Source organism: Urocitellus parryii, chromosome 1 (assembly GCF_045843805.1).
Source record: "Urocitellus parryii isolate mUroPar1 chromosome 1, mUroPar1.hap1, whole genome shotgun sequence".
Classification (NCBI taxonomy): domain Eukaryota; kingdom Metazoa; phylum Chordata; class Mammalia; order Rodentia; family Sciuridae; genus Urocitellus; species Urocitellus parryii.
Genome location: NC_135531.1, coordinates 127979774 through 128000641, shown reverse-complemented (window position 1 = coordinate 128000641; position 20868 = coordinate 127979774). Strand labels below are relative to the sequence as shown.

Below are 20868 nucleotides of genomic sequence, written 5' to 3'. Positions count from 1 at the left end.
CACCTCATATTTTCATGGTGCTTTTAAAAATAAAACATTTGAAAGCATGTTCACACCCACCCTGGGCCTCCAAGTTCCTCCCCGGTTGCAGGTGAGGAAATGGGTGGGGGGTCTCAAAGAGCAGCATGGCCCCGGGTGGCTGGGGGCATCCTGGAGTGAGGGCCTTCTCCCTGCTCAGAACTTTGCCTGTGGGAGGCTCTGCCCTGTCTCTGGGTCTCCCCACAGAATAAGAATGAAGGGGCCACCCTTGGGCAGATCTTCTGAATTCCTGGGGAGAAGAATCAGGGGTTGTTTAGTCACTCAACAAACACTCCACCACATGGGAATTCAGGGTCTAAGGAGGGACACAGCATGAAACCCCCCACACACTGTTGTGAATGTGGCGTCCACCCTGGAGGGAGGTCCACCCAGGTGGAGCAGGTAGGGTGGGTCCACCACAGTCCAATCCACTAGCTGCCTGCAGCAGCTTCCCATCCTGTACCCACTGCTGCCCCTCCCCCGCTGCCACTCCTCCCCCACTGCTCCTCACTCAGGGTCATCTCACTAGGTCCCTGCACATGGCCCCCAAAGCTTTCCTCCACCCATGCAATGAAGCCCCAACTCCTTGCTGGACCCTAAAGCCTGTCCCTCCAGCAACAGCCAGAAGAGGTATCCAGCTCTGTTCCTCTGTGACGTAGGAGCCTCTTCCTGCCCCTTCCCCTCTGCCCCTCGGCCTCCTCGCTGGCCCCAGGCAAGCCATCTGCTTCCTGTCTTGGGGATTTCACTGTCCCTTTTCCTAAACCTCTCTTTAGCCCGGCCTCAGAGGTCAGAGCATGGCCATGATGTCACTTCCCGGGCCCCCCGCACCCACATCCTTTCTGAAACATCACCCTCCTCACTTCTTACCAGAAATGCTCAGTTTGGGGGTTCATTTCCCCAGAAATCCCGAGAGCCGGCCCTGCGTCTGTCTTGCTCATGGCTGGACCCCGGACCCAGGACCATTCCTGACACTCACAGGCCTCACTAAGTATTTGTTGAATACGTTTCAGGTTATGGGTGGCATCCGTCCCAGCTCAGCTCTGGCAGAGGCCCCTTCCCTGGGGTCTCTTCCGTGTTCTTGGCCCTGGGGCCTCACCTGCTTTCCTGCCCTGTTGAAGCCTCCACCCCTTAAGCCCCAGCCTCCCGACACTCATGCACACCCTTCCTGTCCTCGCTGTCCCTGGGAAAACCCAGGGGGTGGGGCCTGCCAGGGTCGTTGCTCCTGCCCTTGCTGGGGACAGCCCAGGCAGGGGTGCCAGCTCCAGCTGACTTGGGCAGCTGGCACTCTCCTGAGAGAGGCAGGGGCCAGCTGGCCAGCCCCGGGGCTCACTGCAAATAGGGTTCTCACTTCTGGGCCTGAGCCGTCTGCACAGCCCCGTCTGCATTTCCTGGAGGCCAAGAGCCCATCAGGAATCTGCTGATAAATGAAAGACATCTTCTAACGGATTCCAAGAGGGCAGCTGGGCAAGTCCTGGGCCAGTGGGAAGCCTTGGCTGCAGGCAGTGGAAGGGCCTCTGGGAAACCAGGGGTGAGTGGGACTCAGGACATAGCAGGGCCGGGGAGCCAGTGGGCCCTGTGCCTGCCCACTGTCCTGCAGCGATGGCACAGTGATGGCACCCGACTCCCAGTGCCCAGTGCCTGCACTTAGCAGCTTTCAACTGGCTGGCAGGAGCCAGGGCTGGGTAGTCTGATGGTGGAGACAGAAGCCTCAGCACCCACTTGCTCCTCCTGTGGTAAGAGCCACAGCACTGGTGAGGACAGGCACCAGGTGTAGAGGGTGTGATGGGATGTATGGGTGTCTGGGTGTTTCAGAGAGAAAAGTGTGGGAGGGGGAAGCTAGTGCCTAGGGATCAGTGGGTGCCTCTGCAGAGGAGAGGAAGAGGAGGGGGTGGGTCCAGAATGCAAATCCCAGGGGCATCAGACAAAGGTATGGATTCCATCCTGGCACCCCTGGAAGCCAGGCAGACACAGGTCCAGTGTTCAGCAATAGGGAGTAGTGGGGACTGTGGCAAACTAGAGCACTCTTATGCTGTGTTGCAAATGTCACAGATCATTTGGCACTTAGTGTATCCTGCTGAGTGTTGTCCTTGATAAACAAGTGCAAGTTCCTGTAAAAGAGAACTCTAGTAGCCTGGGACACAGGAGGGGAGACATCTGAAGTTCATGCCGTGCCTTAGTTCAACTGACCCTGGGGGTGCAGGGGAGGTCAGGCAGGTGCTGACCACAGGGTAGAGGTCACATGGTAAACTGGGGACCAGGTGGAGGGGAAGCTAGCCCGACTACCCAGGCAGTGTCCCATGGTCCCTAGAGTACATCCTGTATCGTCTGGGTTTACCACCTACCCATGGCCTTCTGTGTCCTTGCTAGAGGGCATAGCTGCAGGCTGGAGGGTGCCCCCTGGGGCCACCCAATAAATACCCCCTCCAGAGATGGGGGGAGGCTGAGCCCGCGTGGCGTGACAGAGGCCCTGGAGAAGTGAGCTATGTCCCTTATTGGTCACAGTACATTTATTTTTCATTAGCAGTTAAATGCAGACATGAGGGATTGTGCAGGGTTCAGCGGGTGGCTGACGGGAGCGGTGCTTGGTGCGCTGATCGATAGGGAGCTGCGGGAGCGCGCCTGCTGCCCGTGCGCCTGGCCAGAGGGGCACCCTGCCCACACAGCTCCGGGGCAGCAGACAGGCTCAGGATATCTCGCTGGGACTCCGCTTATTAAAGGGTGAGGCAGGAACAGGTGGAGAGCCTGCTCTAGGGTTCCATGGTGACTGTCCTCCCATCCTCAGGCCTCCGCAGGGCCTTTCTCTGGAGCCCAGCTTGGCCCTGTCTCCGTGTGGCCCTGGAGTCTGCAGAGACACTATGGCTTGTCCTGGTACATGTCTGCAGAAACCACTGGGCCTCCTGGTACTGGCCCATACCCACCCTCCAGAGCCACCTCCCAGCTTCCCAGAGTCACCATTCTGTAGACCTCAGGAGGCCTGGATGCCGCCCTGCACCCCTAAGCCCGCCGCCTGGGTCAGGGCTGGGCATGCAGCTGGGTGGTAGAGCGTGTGCCAGGAATGTGCGAGGCCTTGGCTTCCATTCCCAGCACCAGCAAACAGGTCATGAGGTGGCCACCACGGCACAGTCTGAGTCCAGGGACAGGTCTGGGGCTCCATTGCAAGGGATTGCTCCTGGGCCTCACATCCTCCATCTGTAAGATGTCTAGATGGTCTCCTCTCTCTGCCTGCATCCCCCACCTTCCTGAGCCTACAACAGGAGGGTGGCTCAGGGCGGCTGGGGCTGGGAAGGGTGGCCTCCATTTCGCTCACTGCAGGTGTACTTGGCGTTCATTATGGAGCTGCAGGAACATGCAAGGGGTGGGCAGCTGCTGAAGGGAGGTCACCAGAGGGAGAAATAACCCAGGGAGAGACCAGAGTCTGCACAGGTCGGCAGGGGGAGGAGCGGGGACGGGAGGAGCATCAGGGCGCCCATTGAGGGGTGGAGGACCAGCCTGCTGCTGGCAGCTCTGCCCGGCTACATCAGAAATGCCCTCTGTGCCTCGTACCCCACAGGGGCACAGCTGTGGCCCTCCTAGGACAGGGCATCTGCCAGCTCTGGGCCTCAGTTTCCTTAATGGCCTCACGCCCGAGGCTGGCGGTGGGCACTCCTGAGCTGGGTTGTAAGAGCAAGGCCCCAGGAGCTTGGCTACGGGCACCTCCCATAGTACCTCGGGGGCCCTCTTCATTTCATCCTCACAACTCGAAGAACCAGGCACCATCTCTCCCCATTTTACAGGCGAGGAAATAGACTCAGGGTGGCTGAGGTGAGCATCCCACCAGGCTCTCAGCCTCTCGGCAGCCTCAGGATGTCTGCAGGACACACATGTACACCCTGGCAAAGCCCCAGGCTTGAGGCCGAGGGCCACATCCCCACCTTGGAATGAGAGTGTCCTGTGCAAGTGGGACAAAGGGGCAGGTGGCCTAGGCCTGGGTGCTCCCAGGAGTGGGTACAGGTTCAAGGAGCCAGGCTTCCCCCCTGGAAACCCTTGGTAGATTTTAGACCCCCTGGGGGAGATGCCTTCAGACTCCCCCGCAGGCTGAGGTGATCCCTGTTCCCAGACTGAAAGCCAGTTTCCAGAGTCACCACCAACTCCCCAAGGTCACCAATGCCGTGGATCTTACAAACCCACATTTTCTGTGTGGTTTTCCCCTCTTTATGCTGAGGCCCCTATTAATTGTGAATGTGGGGAAGGGGGATCACTGCAGCCCTAGGGGGAGGCCAGGCTAGCTGGGTGGGCAGAAGCTGGGGGTTCCCCCAACCCCTCTCCCCACCTTTTCAAGGGTCCTGCTGGTCTGCAAATGTGTCAGACTGCTCTGGGACTTTTACCTCCACCGATGCCTCAGAGCCAATTACCTGTGTAATTAGCAACAAATGACTTGTGGGATGGTTGTGGGTTTTGGTTAAAATTAGAAGGAAACCCATATTTAGGTCTCCTTGAAGGGATGGGAAATAGCCCAGGTCCCTGGGACTCCCAGACAGACTGCCCTGGCTCCCACCCTGCCGTGCCCACCCAGCAGCCCTGCCTCGCCAACCCCGTCCCCGCACCCACTCTCCCTCCCCGCTGCCCTCTGTCCTAGACCACTGCCCTCCAGGACTCCCTCCATGGCCCCTGGAAACCCATCCTGGCCACCAGCCCTCCCTCCATTCACTTTGTGTTTTCTGAGCACCTGCTACGTGCAGGGACACACCAGGAAGAAGACCCCAGAAGCAGCCAGAAGAGACTCCCACCTGCCCTGCCAGGGTCCCCTCCGCTTCCTTCCATCTGCCCCTAGACCTGCTTCACCAGACCCCTGAATGTCCACTAGGGTAACAATTCCTGCTGCCATGTACGGAAGCCTCCTAAGTTCTGGGGCCTGCACCCCAACCTCAGTGCATCTCACCATGGTCTTCAGAGCATGCGGCTGCTTCTTCCCCCCATTTTGAATGTCAAGGCTCAGAGAGAGCATTCAGTGGCCTGGGTTTGCCCAGCCGAGATCAGCTGAGCCTGGCCTCCCTCAGCCCTGCTCTGCACTGGGTCTTTGCCGTGTCGGCAGCCCAGGGAGGGCCCTGCTTACCTTCCCCACTTGCCTCCACTGCAGGTGCCCAGCAGAGTGCCACGGTGGCCAACCCAGTGCCCGGCGCCAACCCAGACCTGCTTCCCCACTTCCTGGTGGAGCCCGAGGATGTGTACATCGTCAAGAACAAGCCAGTGTTGCTGGTGTGCAAGGCCCTGCCCGCCACACAGATCTTCTTCAAATGCAACGGGGAGTGGGTGCGCCAGGTGGACCACGTGATTGAGCGCAGCACTGACGGGAGCAGCGGTAAGGCTGGGCTGGGGCGGCCAGGAGCCTTGGCCCGTCCAGAGGGGCCTGCCAGTCCCGTCAGCAGTAAGGCCGGGATGGAACTAGCTCTGTGGCCACCACCTCCTGTGTCACTAGGCGAGGCAGGATTCCCACACCTGAGACCCATGTGTATACACAGATGCCTGCCCTGGGAGATGCCAGTCCTCACCAGCTTGACAGCAGAGAAACAGGGAAGTCCCCACGGACATGCACAAAATGCCCCAGGGTCTCAGATCAAGAGGTGGCACAAGGGGCTATGCCTGAGCCAGGACTGGGCTAGGCAGGGCCAGGGGCAGCCTGGCAAGAAGGTGCCAGCAAAGAAAGGGGACTTGGGGGAGGCGGGTCCCAGATGGCTAAAGAGCTGTCAGACCCCACATTCGTTTCCACGTGCGTCCATTCATTCATTCATTCATTCATTCATTCATTCATTCGTTGCTCTGTTCATTCCCATGTTCCCTAAGCAACCACACCCTGCTAGAACACTACCCCCAAAGAGAGGCAGATAGAAGGGAGAGGAAAGCAGGGTTGAGGTTTCCCGGGACACACAGGGAGGCTCCTCAGCAGACATAAACTGGGGAAGGAGTAATAATTGGTCAGGGAGAGGAAAAGGGGAAGGGCACCCCTAGCAGGGGTCATGGCACAAGCAAAGGCCTGGAGACAGACAGCTCAGGCCAGGCAGGCTCGGAAGTGAGGGCGCAGGGCTGCAGGGAGACTGAAGGGGTGTGGCTGTCCTGAGGGATTTCAAATTGTAGAGCTATGTGGCCAGAGCCATGGGTGACACTCAGGGGCACATGTGGGGGCTGACAAGGCCCAGAGACACAGAGGAGAGGGAGCCAATGGGACTCTTCTGAAAGGTGCAGAGCGGGGCTCTAGGGCTATAGGCAGACTCAAGAAGTGCCCCTTCCTTCCGTGGGACACCACAATGCCCCATCACCAGTCCTGGCCTCAGGCAGCAGTGGACCACGGTGCTGTGTGCAGAGAACCCTTGTTTTGGGTTCCGTCATGCCCCAAGAGCAGGACCAGCAGGCAGACCCAGAGGAGGTTCCAAAAATGCCCTGGTCTCCTCAGCCCTTTGGAGAGCACTGCATACATGAAGAGCCCTCAGGTTGACTTGTCTTCCCACCTGAGACACACAGCGCACATACTGTGGGGGACAGACCCACAGGTGGCCAAGATGAGGCCAGAGACATGCTGCCACTGGGGACAGGCAGGCAGCACCCAGGACTCACACTGATGTGGAAGGCACGCAGGCACCTTGTGTCTGGGGGGCAGGGGAAGGTTATGTGGCCCAGGAAAGATTCCCAAAGAGTGGGTAACATTTGAACTCAGGTCTTAAAACCACTTGGAAAGAGCACTTTGCAGGCCAAGGGGACAGGAGGTGCAGAGGCCTCCAGGGTGGCCGGGGTTTGGGCTAGGAAAGTGAGCCTGCGGGACAGACAGAGGCTCTGAGAGGCCTGTGGGAAGGCACTGTGGAAGGATCACAGGGCAGATGGGGACTACAGGGTAGCCGTGCTGTGGCCTGGAGAACTGTTTGGGAGCCCTTGCAATCATTTGAATGGAGTTGAAGAGCCCTGCATCTAGGCAGTGCATGATCTAGTCCCTAGCAGCAGCCTGGTGTTTTATAGATGAAATTAAGACCTTAGGGCTGGGGACATAGCTCAGTTGGTAGAGTGCCTGCCTCGCATGCACAAGGCCCTGGGTTCAATACCCAGCACCACCAAATAAAAGAAAAGAAAAACACCTCAGCTGTGACCTTCTCAGGGTCCCCAAAGGGTTCCAACCAGGATTTTCTGGCCTACAGAAGTCACACTGCATCCTCCTCCGCCAGGCTCCACAGGAGCTGGTCTCCTTCCCGCCAAGGGTCAGCTCCCCTCCACCAAGAGGAGCCTCAGAGGACAAGGCTGTCCCTGTACTCCGCCTGCCACCTCCCTGGGTCAGTGATTCCCAGCCAGACCCTTGTGCCCTGCACTGTCCTGGCAGCTTCTTTCCTGCAGACCTCAGACATCCAACATGGACCTGCTCTGCCTCCCACCTTCAGGAAGGAGGGTATCAGTGACCAATACAGCCCAAGAAAGTTCTGGGCACCAGCAGCACTAGGGCCTCCTCCTGTCCCAGCAGAGGTGCCCAGAGGTCTTCCTGCCTCTGAGGACAGCTGTAGGGCCCCCATGGTCCTGGTGAAATGGTCAGTTGCAAAACCTCAGGCAACTTCACTCCCGTCTCTGGACTTAATCTGTAAAATGGGGATGAGGAAAGCCCCTTGCTGGAAAGAAGCCCTGAAGTCTCATAAACCCAGTGGGTTCATGATTCCAACCAGGATTTTCTGGCCTACAGAAAATGGGCCTCACCCCACCCCAGGGCCCAGTTCCACTTTGTGACCTGAGTTCTCCGACTGCTATGGCAGGTCCCCCAGAGAAAGGACAGGGGAGGAGGAAGCTGCAGCCAAAGAACTGCTTTACTGCCTCTTTGAAGACCTTTCCCAGAGCCTCCTGGAAGGCTCCAGTCTGCCCCCATCATTAAAAACACCCCTGCCACCACACGGTCTCAAGTGCATAGTTTGGTTGGGACTCAGGCCCTGGCCTGAAGGAACCGTCTTGGACCTACGCCAGCGCCACACAGACAGCCTGCAACCTGTACTCCCAACAGGCTCCAGGGCCTTGCTCCATTCAAGTCCAGCCGAGAACAGAGCGCACAGAGACACATCCCATTCTAACCTCCAAGGCCCTCTCCTGCTCTGAACATCCAACCTCAGGCCTCCCAGGGCCAGCTCATCTGAATGTTCATTGATCTCATTGATTTCTCAACCCAAAGCCACTGAGTGCTTTGAGGCAAGGAGAAAAGCTTTCCTTACTGCTCCACAAACATATCATGGCAGTGACACTGTGCAATGTACAGACCAAAGACCCTGAACCAGAACTGGTCTATGGTCAGACAGGAAGGACGGGGATCAGGGCTCTGCCTCAGATCTGCAGCCCCTCCTACTCATGTATGGGGTTGGGGTGGTTGGAGGATGCCCTCAGGAGACAGTGCCCATCTTTTGCTTTCATTCCCCATCAAGAAGCCTGGAGGAACGGACCAAAGCCAGAAAATGCTAGAACCCAAGCCTGCTACCCCTATAAGAGCCTGAAATTTGAGAAATCAAGCATTGGAGTGAGATCTGGGAGTATAGTTTATTGTGCATTAAACAAACTGGTTACTCGAAGCAGATTGAGAAGGTGAGAATCTATGCCCAGCTTGACCTCAGGGCCCCAGCCAACCCTCTGCCTCCCACAAAACTCAGCACGCCCCCACCAGAGCCCCCGTGTGTGCCCTCAGCACTCACATCCCTCCCTCCCGCTTCTTCCCTGTCCCTCCCCAAGGTTGGCACCAGCTCACATTTACCAGACAGAGGCAGACAGCCATACCCAGAAACTGCTCCCAAGAACCAGGCCACACAGCAACCTGCAGGAGAGGAGGGCACCGTCCCTCCCAACAAGGACCAGGCGGGGCAGGGCTGGGCTCCCCACCTCTCAGAGCTTGTGGGGCTCTGGGGCATCCCTTGCAGAGGTGCCCTCTGGGGCTGGGACACCGTGGATAAACTTGGCCCTCGTTCATGGCGACAGAAAGGAGAAGAGGAGGTGATGGGACAGAAGTGGGAGAGAACAAAAGGAGAAAGGGAACTCTTAAATTTAGTGCAGCTGTCCTCAAGCTGGGTCGCCTGGGTGTGTGAGGCTGCTGAGGGGGCACCGGGCTCCCCCTGCACCACGGGGGTCAGAGAGGGCCATCAACAGAGCCGTCCACCCGGGTCAAGTGCCTGGTTCAGAAGGTTCTGGAGGTCTCCACGGCTAACTCCAGAGGCAGAAAGGAAGAAGACAGGGAAAGGGACCACCCACAGTCCCCTCTCAGACGCCCTAGGTCTCCGTGTGCGTTGCAGGTAGCTGGTGCCTAGGGGCCCCCTCCTACACGTGGACCCTGTGAGGGACCCGTGGGCAGCAGAGTAGGAGAAAGTGCCCAGTCACAAGTGACCCCCCGACACACCTCCTGGCAAGAGCAACAGGGACAAGTGAGGAAAATCTGGGGGCCCAGTGAGAGAGCGGAAGAGTGTCCACAAGGAGGGGCCTGGGAAGGGGTCAGGGAAAGACATGTCGGAGAAATTAAGAAGGAAAACAGCCTCCACGCCACTCGGCTCAGCTGGGCGCACTGCTCCTCCTGCCATGCCGCCCTAATTGAATTTCTCTGTTAACAATGGAAACACAGCGGCAGCCTGGCCTCTCTCCCTCTTTCTGATAAGCCAATGACCCGAGGGAAATTGGGGTCAGGAGGAGGAGAAATTGGAAACAAACAGTCTTTTCTCACTCTGGGGACATTGGTTTTGGCTGAAGACCAGGGTAAGGGAGGAGGACTGGTGTCCCGTCCCTCTTCCGTGTGGACAGGGCCCTCCCAGCACTGCCCACCATCGGGGTCCAGGTGTGGCAGAAGGCAGAGCTGAGTGCACCCCGGAGAGGGGTCCCCCCTCCCCCGGCGCAGTCAAGCCAGGCAGAGCAGGTCTCTGACCCCTAATCATTGGCCAGCTTCCACTGACGGCCCCTCACCCTCTTCCAACATTTTTCCCTCAGGGATGGACACCCCAGCCAATCCCAGGGTGACAGCAGAGTCCTGGACTTTGGGTTCACACAGCCCTGGGTGCTTGTTCACTACTCTGCACCTCACTTCCTTATCCATAGCGTGGTAACGACTCCATGGAAGGGAGTGAATTGAGGAGAAAACGAGCCCCCCCCCACACACACACACATACACGGGAGACCGTCACTAAGTCCAAAGGGCCCGTGACCCTACAGCTGCAATTACATTGGTAACAGCTCTTACCACAGCATCACCTTCTGAATCTACCTGCTGCCCTCCAGGGAGGGGGCAGCGCCTTCCTCTCCCTCTTCCACCCCCAAAGGCCCCTAAGCTCAACCTGTCTCCCCACCCTTTCTGCCTGGGATTGTTGGAAGCCAGAACTTGTTGCCCAAGCTCCACCCGAAGCCCCTTCAGGGACATTTCTGTTAGTGACTCCAGAGAAACAAAGTAAAATGAACGAAAGTTCTAGAAACTCCACTCCTGACCTTCAGAAGATATAACTCAACACTCCTTTGGGCCATCTGGTTCCCTCCCGGTTGAGGGTGACCCCTAGAGCCCACTCTTCTGCCATGGATGAGATGAGGAGGCTGAGGATGGCCCTGTGTCCCTAGGGCTGCCTGCCATGGAGGTCCGCATCAACGTGTCCCGGCAGCAGGTGGAGAAGGTGTTCGGGCTGGAGGAATACTGGTGCCAGTGTGTGGCGTGGAGCTCCTCAGGCACCACCAAGAGTCAGAAGGCCTACATCCGCATCGCCTGTGAGTCCCGGGCCCAGCCCGTGGCGGGTGTCATCAGGACAGGGGGGTGACGGGTTTCCTGAAGGAGGGGAGTCTGAAAACCCCACAGTCCTGACTTGATGGATGGAGGAAGTGCCTGGGGACAGCCCTCTCCATGTCCCCCCAGACTCTTGGCGTTTCCTTCTGCCATGTGTCCTGGCCTCTGAAGGACCAAAGAACAGAGCTGGCCAGGCACGCAGGCAGGAGGACTGTCTTGTTCTTTCAGATTTGCGCAAGAACTTTGAGCAGGAACCGTTGGCCAAGGAAGTGTCCCTGGAGCAGGGCATTGTGCTGCACTGCCGCCCACCAGAGGGCATCCCCCCGGCCGAGGTGAGAGGGGGCCCCAAGGCCTACTCCACAGGTGGTGGGCTCCCAGCTTCCTGGTTCCCCTGCCTTGCTCCCCACCCAGATTGCCCTCCTGCGGGGCTGCTCTCTCTCTGGGCACTGCCAGCAGGGCTAGCCATGCAGTGGGTCGCTTCCCCCAGGTGGAGTGGCTCCGGAACGAGGACCTGGTGGACCCATCCCTGGATCCCAACGTGTACATCACGCGGGAGCACAGCCTGGTGGTGCGGCAGGCCCGTCTGGCTGACACGGCCAACTACACCTGTGTGGCCAAGAACATTGTGGCCCGACGCCGCAGTGCCTCGGCTGCTGTCATTGTCTACGGTGGGTCCCAGACTCCCCAGTCACATGGGGAATTACTGAGGTGACTCTGGGGGACAGACATGTGGCTGGCAGGGTGGAGAGAGGACATGGTGGGCCAGACGTGGCCTGACTGGAAAGGACAAGGTTCCCGTGGTTGTTGGGGAAGACAGGTGTCTGGGCAGAGAGCTGGGACAGGTCGGTGGTCATCTGGTGCAGGGGACAGTATGCAAAAGGAGATAAGGGACAGGAGGGGATCTAGGGAAGACACCGGATCACCTCCTGTGCTCCTAAGTCCCTAGATGGAAAGTAAAACCAAATGGCCCCGGGCAGCCCAGGAGCAGGCAGAGGGAGCAGGAGCTGCAGCGAGAGGCTGGGGCCTGGGCTGACGGAGCGCGGGAGCACCTGGCAGGAGAAGGGTGTTTCCTGCAGCAGTGCTGCCAGGCCCTAGAGCAGCGGGCACAGCTTGGCCTCCCCTCCAGGCCTCCTCTTCCTGCACAGCCACAGCCCACCCACTTCCAGCTCATGGTTCCTCTGCCCTCACGCCCTGTCCCCTGGGCCAGCATGTCTGAGGAAGCCCCCGCTCCCTGACCCCAGTCCTTCTCTGTCCGGCCAGTGAACGGTGGGTGGTCGACGTGGACCGAATGGTCCGTCTGCAGCACCAGCTGTGGGCGCGGCTGGCAGAAACGGAGCCGGAGCTGCACCAACCCGGCGCCTCTCAACGGAGGCGCCTTCTGTGAGGGGCAGAATGTCCAGAAAACAGCCTGCGCCACCCTGTGCCCAGGTACCAGCGGCCACTGCCTCCCGCATCGCTCCTCACCACGCCATCTCCGTGCCCTGGCTCCATCGTGCCCACCAGCCTGTCCCCCCATGGCTCCATCCCACCCGCCTGCCACACAGGGCCAGGCTCAGGCTGAGGCAGGGATCGGGGTCCAGTGTGCAGTTGGAGTCAGGGCTCAGCGTCCAGGCTTGGGGTTCAGCATAGGGTCTCAGTCACAGGGTAGAAGGGACAGTCTGAGGACAGGGTTGAGGGCTCAGCCTGGGGCTCTGGAATCCACCTGTGCCTGGGACCAGAAGGGCCATCACGTGACTGAGCCCTACTGCCCCAGGACCAGGACGGCCTCCCAAGGGTGGGGAGAGCCAGGCGGCCCCTGGCGTCATTCGCGCCTCCCTGTCATTAGCATGTGTCATCCAGGCCAGCTGGCACTAGAGGGTGTGCAGTTCGGTGGGCCTGGCTCTGGCATCGCACCTAGGTCCAGACCAGCCCGCCCTGCCTGGCCCACCTACCCAGTGGGGCCACCCCGGCAGACCACCCAGGGCTGGCTTCCCGGGCTGACTGCGCTGCCTCCTCTCTGCCCGTGTTGTCTCATCTAGTGGACGGCAGCTGGAGCCCGTGGAGCAAGTGGTCAGCCTGCGGGCTCGACTGCACTCACTGGCGGAGCCGGGAGTGCTCCGATCCAGCGCCCCGCAACGGAGGTGAGGAGTGCCGGGGCGCTGACCTGGACACCCGCAACTGTACCAGCGACCTCTGTGTGCACAGTGAGTTCTCTCTGTCCCCCGGACACGGCTCTGGTTGCCAGGAATGGCCCTGCCCATTCCTGGAGAGGTGTGGCTAAGGCAGTCATTCCTCTGCTGCAGGCTGCGTTCCTCTCCAAAGCTCAGGGCCTTGGGGATACTCCTCATCCCTAACACACCCCACACATGCCCACGCATGCTCCCACCTCCCATGCCCCCGGAGACAGGCATGTATTTGACTCATTTAGCCCTGTCTGCTCACCCAAACGCCTTCCTGTCCCACAGCCTCATATCCACCCCATCCCCCAAGCGCACACACAAGTCCTGAGGGAATGCCAAGCTTGTGAGGGCTGTTAATTACAAGGCCATAACTAACAATTAAAGATCTCTGTTGGATTTTTTTCTCTAGAACACACCCTCCCCCATTCTTTCAATTAAAAACCTAATTATCTGTGTCAATTCTTTTCTGATGGACATTTCTTCCATTATGGCAAAACCCTTCTAAAATCAATATAGTTTCCTCCAGGTAGTCGATGCTCCCTACCCCTGCCCAGCTCCAGAACTGGGGGAGGCAGACAAGGAAGAGGGCCCAGGGACTGAATAGGAACCACACAGTAAGCAGATCCATTGAGTATTAATCTGTTTTCCATTGCTGTAACAAACTACCTGAAGATGGGCTCTTGGTGAAGAAAAGAGATTTGTGTAGCTCCCAGTTTTGAAGGCTGAAAGTCTAAATAACACAACACTAGCTCTGACAAGGTCCCTTTTAGCTACATCGTTCATGGTGTATGGCTTAGTAGAAGTGCATGTGAGAGGGAAAGAGTACATGGCAAGGCAGGAATCCAGAGAGAGAGATTATAGAGGAACTTAATACTCTCACAAGCACTTACCAGGGTCCCACAAGAACTTCCTCTACTCTCACACCACCACACGGGGAGCCACATTTCTAACATATGAACGGTTGGTGGACACACTCAAACCCTGATTTGGGAATCCCAGGAGCTCCCCTCCAGCCTAGTTGGTGAGCAGCTCCCCAGAAGAGCAGGTAGCAAGCTCAGCCTAGCAGCCAAGCCCCAGGCCACCTGCCCTTTCCTCCTCCATTTTCCCTAGCAGCCCCCTTGGCCTGAGCCTCAAGCCTGTGAGGGGTGAGTTGCAAGCCAGGTCGTGGTGGGTGCAGGGCTGGCACACACACGTGCTGGCACCAGGCTCCTTGCCACAAGTGTGTAACGCCCAGGAGTGGAGGAGTGAGGACCACTGACCTCTCCTTGCCAGGCCCTGTCCCCTGCATCTCCCAAGGCCACACTCTCTCCTGCAGCTGCTTCCGGCCCTGAGGATGTGGCCCTCTATGTGGGCCTCATCGCCGTCGCCGTGTGCCTTGTCCTGCTGCTGCTTGTCCTCATCCTCGTGTATTGCCGCAAGAAGGAGGGGCTGGACTCGGATGTGGCCGACTCGTCCATCCTCACCTCAGGTTTCCAGCCCGTCAGCATCAAGCCCAGCAAAGCAGGTGAGGAGACCCCATCCCCAGCGCTCCTTCCCGAGCCCCTGTGCCAGTTGCCACTGAGGAAAGCCCCCCCCCGCCCCCACGCTGCACCCTGAGTCTGTCTTTGTCCCCACAGACAATCCCCACCTGCTCACCATCCAGCCAGACCTCAGCACCACCACCACCACCTACCAGGGGAGTCTGTGTCCCCGGCAGGACGGGCCCAGCCCCAAGTTCCAGCTCACCAATGGGCACCTGCTCAGCCCCCTGGGTGGTGGCCGCCACACGCTGCACCACAGCTCACCCACCTCCGAGGCTGAGGACTTCGTCTCCCGCCTCTCCACCCAGAACTACTTCCGCTCCCTGCCCCGCGGCACCAGCAACATGGCCTACGGGACCTTCAACTTCCTCGGGGGCCGGCTGATGATTCCCAACACAGGTAGGAAGGACCCAGAGTGCCCCAGGGAGCCTCCAGTTCCCTCCTGGGGGGCAGGACAGCCCAGACGTCCTCCTGGGCCGCTCAGCTCCTGGAGGCCCCTGGAGCAGGCCTGCAAGGACAGGGGCAGATGGGGAGAGGACCCAGTCGAGGCTGTCAGTGGTGCCAGGCCAGAGCTTGTCCCTCCTGTTGCCTGTGGACACAGTGTTGTCCCTTCCTCTGCATAGCCAGCCAGCCAGCCTGTACACGCCTGCCCTTGGACCCAGGCATCCGCCCCAGGTGGAGAGACACGACGGCGACCCAAATGAGAAGAGCGCAGGCCGAGCACAGGGCCCCTGAGAGCCCGGCTGCTCCTGGCTTCTGCCTGTCGGGTCACAGAAACCCCAACAGGGTAGCAGACTCCTTGTTAGAGAATCCATGGACCCTCCTGTGGCCATCTTGGGGAGACGGCCACAGCCTCCCGTGAGGCTGGCAACTCCATCCTCCATCTAGTCCCTCAGCTTAAATGACCCTAGGTGCCCCGGATTTCCTCGCCCCTCTCTGGCTGCTCCTGTTGCCTAAATGTAGGTGTGCCTCAGCCCTCCTTCCTGGAGCCTTTCTCCGCTGAGCAATCTCACCCACTCCATGGCTTTAATCACCGTGTCTCTGCCGATCACTCCCACTCCTCCATCCCCAGCCAGAACCATACACCCAGCTGCTTCCTGGGCAGCTCCATCTGGATGTCTCACAGCACCTCAGATTCCTTGTGCCTAAAACAGAACCGTCTCCCACCCTCCCCCAGAGACATCCTCTTCCTTGGCTTTCCCCAGCTCATGGACAGCACAATCTGGCTGCTCAAGCCAGGAACTGGCTGGGGGTCACCTTGACCTCCTGCTCTTCCTCATTCACCCCCTTGGACCTATGCCAGCCTCAGTCATACACCAAGTCCTGTGCGTTCTCCCTCCTCAACAGCTCTTGCCTCCTGTTTCTCGGCTTTCCCAGATGCTTCTCCTGGCTCAGGCCACCACACCCCTTATCTCATTGCAGCTCCCATTTATCATGTCCCTCCCCCATTCAAACAAACCCCTTCTAGGGCTCCTCCCTGCTCCCTGCAAAGTGCATGTGACAAGGAAGAGATAACCCATCCCCCTCTGGCTAGAGCTGTGGCCTCTTCCCTCCCACATGCACATCAGCACATTGCATAGCGGCTATGGACCATCAGCACCTCAGAAACACCGTGTGACCTTTGCTCATACGGGTCCCTCTGACCCTTCCACTGACTCAACTGCTACTCTTCCTCGAGTCTTGGCCTGGCGGCTCTTGTGAATCCCCCCCTGGACAGAGGATGATGACGAACCCCTCAGGGGTGTTAGGGTGAGGAGGTGAGATGGCACCTGTTGGCTCCAACAAAGAGGCGAGCAAACAGGGGTCCTCCGTGGCCCTCAGCCCTTCGCCCCTGGCAGAGTATGTAGGTGCCACTGCTCCCTACACCCTTTCCTGCAGTTTGCTTGTCCTTTTCCTGGCTGGGCTGAGGGCTTTCGTGAGAGGGCCTCTGTTGCTTTCCCTCACCTTCCCGAGCGCCTGGCTTTAGTGTTCAGCATTAGCATTTGTTGTGTGCGTGTGCAAGCGTTTGTGCCTCCGTCACAGGGAGCATTCATACCGGGATGTCTGGGATTGTCACCAACTCCAGCAACATTAGGTACTAGGGGACAGTGCAGGCTAGTGAAGAGAGGCAATGACTGTATATGGGATCAATGGCTTCCTTCTTCTGGCTTCAGCTTTCTCTGAAATACAGTCATGCGTCACTTAATAACAGGGCATATTCTGAGAAATGTGTCTTTAAGTGATTTCCTCAGTGTGAACATCATAGTGTGCGCTTATGAAAATCTAGGCAGCAATGATGTCACTAAGCAATATCAGCTTATGGGAACAACATTGTAAATGCTGTCTTTCATTGACTGAAATGTCATTATGCATCAAGTGACTGTCCAGCCACCTCAGAGCTGCCCACTCTTGAGAATATCCATTTACTTTTGGATTTTGTGGAATAAAGTTCTAGAATGTTTCCCTTTCCCCCTGTCCTGAGCAGGGCGTCCCCTCTTGATGTAGGACTCCTTATCCTGGGGCAGGGCCATTCCTCCAGTCCCCTAGAGTGACTCCCTGGCCCTGTCCTGGTGGTATCCTGCCCCGCTCCATCCTTAACCACCCCTCTGATGGTGCTCCTGCAAGGTGCTAGGTGAGGCACCTGACAAGGCTCAGGAGGCTGTTGAAGGACCAGTCCCCAAAGGGGGCCAGGGCTGATGGAGAGGGGAGGAGGGTAGTGGTTCCAGAACCACCAAGTATCCAGCCCAGGCTGGGCTGGAGAAACTGCTGGAAGGAGAGCAGAGGTGAAAGGCCTTAAGTTCCAGGAATCTGAACTTTATCGCAGAGGCAGGGATATGCCCTGGTCCCAGCCAGTCCCTTTGGATGACAGGGGAGATAAGGTCAACATCCCTGGCACCTTCTGTTCCAGAGTTTTCTATGCCCAGGCTAAATAGGCATGCTTCTCCCACCCGGGTTCCCTCAGCTGTTCTTGGAATCTCCCTGACTCATCTTCATGCTAGTGTGGGTGGTGGGACAGCGTGGCAGTTCTTGCAGCACCTGTCCCCAGGCCAGTCCTCAACAGGAGACTCATGGAGGCACTCCTGGTAGAGTGTGCATGTCTTGCAGCTGGTCAACCTGGCCTCTTTCTGTCCATCACAGGAATCAGCCTCCTCATCCCTCCGGACGCCATCCCCCGAGGAAAGATCTACGAGATCTACCTCACACTGCACAAGCCAGAGGACGTGAGGTGTGGGCTGAGTCCTGCTGCCGGGCGGGGAGGGTCCTGCTTGCTGCCTTCTGTCTCTGGGACGCCCCTGCCCACTCATCCCTGTGCCTGGCCTGAGGGAGGGCAGAAGAGCCACACCCTAACCCACCAGGCTCTGTAGTCCTCAGCCTGGGTGCTGCTGCCCTGCCCAAGGCCCGGCGCCCTGGCCCCTGGTCCCCAAACAGGCCACTGACTCCTTTCCCTCCCCACCCATATTTCCCCACTTGAGGTTGCCCCTAGCTGGCTGTCAGACCCTGCTGAGTCCCATCGTTAGCTGTGGGCCCCCCGGAGTCCTGCTCACCAGGCCTGTCATCCTCTCCATGGACCACTGTGGGGAGCCCAGCCCCGACAGCTGGAGCCTGCGCCTCAAGAAGCAGTCGTGTGAGGGCAGCTGGGAGGTGAGCAGAGATCAGCCCCAGCCTGCCCACCCCCGGCGCTGGCCTCGTAGCCTCCTGCTGGCTCAGGCGAGGCCCTCAGCAGCCAGTTGGCCCTGAGCCACCTCCAGAGCCCTCCCTAGTCTCTGGCTACTTCTCAGAGCTGAGACTGGCCTAAGGGCTCCCAGATTGGGTAGAACTGACCATTGGGCCCACCCGCAGGATGTGCTGCACCTGGGCGAGGAGGCACCCTCCCACCTCTACTACTGCCAGCTGGAGGCCAGCGCCTGCTATGTCTTCACCGAGCAGCTGGGCCGCTTCGCCTTGGTGGGAGAGGCCCTCAGTGTGGCTGCTGCCAAGCGCCTCAAGCTGCTTCTGTTTGCCCCTGTGGCCTGCACCTCCCTCGAGTACAACATCCGAGTCTACTGCCTGCATGACACCCACGATGCACTCAAGGTAGGGCCCTCCCCCGGCTGCAGCCCTGTGGGCTGACTGCCCAGGGCTCTCAGCATGGAGTCCCTTGCTTCAGGGGCAGCAGAGAGGGGCTCTCCCAGCCCCCAGGCCCTGCTGATGGCCTGGACACTGCAGGAGGTGGTGCAGCTGGAGAAGCAACTGGGTGGACAGCTGATCCAGGAGCCTCGAATCCTGCACTTCAAGGACAGTTACCACAACCTGCGCCTGTCCATCCACGACGTCCCCAGCTCCCTATGGAAGAGCAAGCTCCTTGTCAGCTACCAGGTGAGGCAGAGCCCACTGCCAGCACTTGGGGGCTGCCACAGGGCACACCTGATGCCTGCTGTCTGCCTTCCCCCAGGAGATCCCCTTTTATCACATCTGGAATGGCTCGCAGCAGCACCTGCACTGCACCTTCACTTTGGAGCGCGTTAGCCCCAGCACCAGTGACCTGGCCTGCAAGGTGTGGGTGTGGCAGGTCGAGGGTGATGGACAGAGCTTCAACATCAACTTCAACATCACCAAGGTGGGCAGAAAGGACAATGTGCTCCCACCACCGTACCTCAGAAACACCTCCCGCACCTGCTCTGTCACCAGCCCCCCTCACTGTCCCCAGGCCCACCTCCTTCTAAAAACCACTTGGCGCCTTCCAAGTGTCCTGGGGTGAGAGGTTCACAGGCAAATGAAACTTGAAGAGTGGTGTCAAGCAGGGTGTGGGAGCAGGGCTGGGGGTGCTGCAGGGGTTCCCCCTGGGAAGGCTTGGTACCGGCCTTGAAGGTTAAGCAGGAGTTGACAAGCAGCAGGGTGGGGAAGGACATTTCCAGCAGCAGGAGCTGAGGAGGGAGGACTGAAGGCAGCAGGAGCAGTAAGTGCTGGGTGGTGGCAGGGCTGGCCGAGGACTCAAGGTAGGGGAAGGGGGCCAGAGAGTGCCTCTGCTCACTGGCTGAGACTTTGGGCAGGTTGTGCACCTTTGATCCCGGGGTCCCTCTGAAGTCCAGAGAATAGGGCTTGGCACCAAGTGAGGGGTGCTCAGGAAGCCCCAGTGCCCACGCCACCTCCATGTTCTGGGATGTCTGGGAGCTGCCCCAGCGGAGGTGGCAGTGAGAAGCATTCTAACACCATCTCCACCTCCTTCCCATCCCCAGGACACGAGGTTTGCTGAGCTTCTGGCTCTGGAGAGTGAAGGGGGGGTCCCAGCCCTGGTGGGCCCCAGTGCCTTCAAGATTCCCTTCCTCATTCGGCAGAAGATCATTACCAGCCTGGACCCGCCCTGCAGTCGGGGTGCCGATTGGCGGACTCTAGCCCAGAAACTCCACCTGGACAGGTGGGTGGGACCCGGGCAGGGAGGGGTTGTGGAGGCCCCCAGCAATCCAGGTGGGGCAGGCGGGGCAGGCGGGCGGCCTGCAGGGCCCTGCAACTTCCACCAGTGACTGGGGCAGTTACGGCATTTGGCTGAGGGGTGGTCCTGTCCTTGGTAGGCTGCGGTGTGAGGTGGCAGCCCGGGGTGAGGTCAGGCCACTGATGGGCTCTCCTCCTCTCTTCAGCCATCTCAGCTTCTTTGCCTCCAAGCCCAGCCCCACAGCCATGATCCTCAACCTGTGGGAGGCACGGCATTTCCCCAACGGCAACCTCAGCCAGCTGGCAGCGGCAGTGGCTGGACTGGGCCAGCCAGACGCTGGCCTCTTCACGGTGTCAGAGGCCGAGTGCTGAGACCAGCCAGGCCCATAATGCCTACATTCTCACCAGCTTTGGCACCTGCCAGGGACAGAAGCCGGACAGGGGCCCTACCCCCATACCAGGGAGAGCTGCTTGGACAGGCCCCCTCCTGGCCGAAGTTGTCCCTTAATGCTGGCCCTTCAGACCCTGCTCCAACTCCCATCCCTCCCTGGCCTGCCTGGCCAGCCTGGCCCAGCCACCTGCTCACACTATGCCTGGCCCCAGGGCCCAGGGTGGACAGTGCCTGGAGCCCAGGTTGGGCCCAGCCCATCTGTGTATGTGTGTGTGTGCGTGTGATGCTACCTCTCCTCCTGCCCCTCCCAGGGGCCCGCATACACATGGGCACACGTGTACACGCTGGGCTCAGAATGAGGCCCCTGGGGCTCCTGCCTGAGCTGGGCCTTATGCAAACATTTCTGTGCCTGCCGGGTAGGGGCACGCCTGAGGGGCCTGGCTCCATGCCTGCCGGACTGAGGACCCCAGCCAGACGGGCTGGCCCCTGGATTCAGGCACACAACCACCACACGGGCATGTGCCCATGCATGCCTTGTGTGCCCATCTCACATGCACCCCTTCCCGGGTCACGCAGACCCCACCACCACCACACGCATCTCATGCTGTACACCCAGAGGTCGCTCACGTCTCACGCCTGGTGTCGGTACACATCTGCCTCACA

The 20868-nt window shown here is 59.2% G+C and overlaps 1 protein-coding gene across 1 annotated transcript in view; it reads left to right on the top strand.

Annotated features, from left to right (window-relative positions):
* The window catches only part of Unc5a (unc-5 netrin receptor A), a 62427-nt gene extending 41927 nt beyond the window's left edge, over positions 1–20500 (top strand). The window contains exons 2-15 of the mRNA XM_026398166.2: positions 5135–5356; positions 10588–10731; positions 10976–11079; positions 11235–11415; positions 12766–12930; positions 14222–14410; positions 14523–14825; positions 17544–17631; positions 17879–18047; positions 18246–18479; positions 18612–18761; positions 18838–19002; positions 19622–19800; positions 20021–20500. Of these exons, the coding sequence (XP_026253951.1) occupies positions 5135–5356; positions 10588–10731; positions 10976–11079; positions 11235–11415; positions 12766–12930; positions 14222–14410; positions 14523–14825; positions 17544–17631; positions 17879–18047; positions 18246–18479; positions 18612–18761; positions 18838–19002; positions 19622–19800; positions 20021–20186 (2459 nt within the window). The 3' untranslated portion in view covers positions 20187–20500. The remainder of the gene's footprint in view (positions 1–5134; positions 5357–10587; positions 10732–10975; positions 11080–11234; positions 11416–12765; positions 12931–14221; positions 14411–14522; positions 14826–17543; positions 17632–17878; positions 18048–18245; positions 18480–18611; positions 18762–18837; positions 19003–19621; positions 19801–20020) is intronic.
* The last annotated feature ends 368 nt before the right edge of the window (positions 20501–20868 follow it).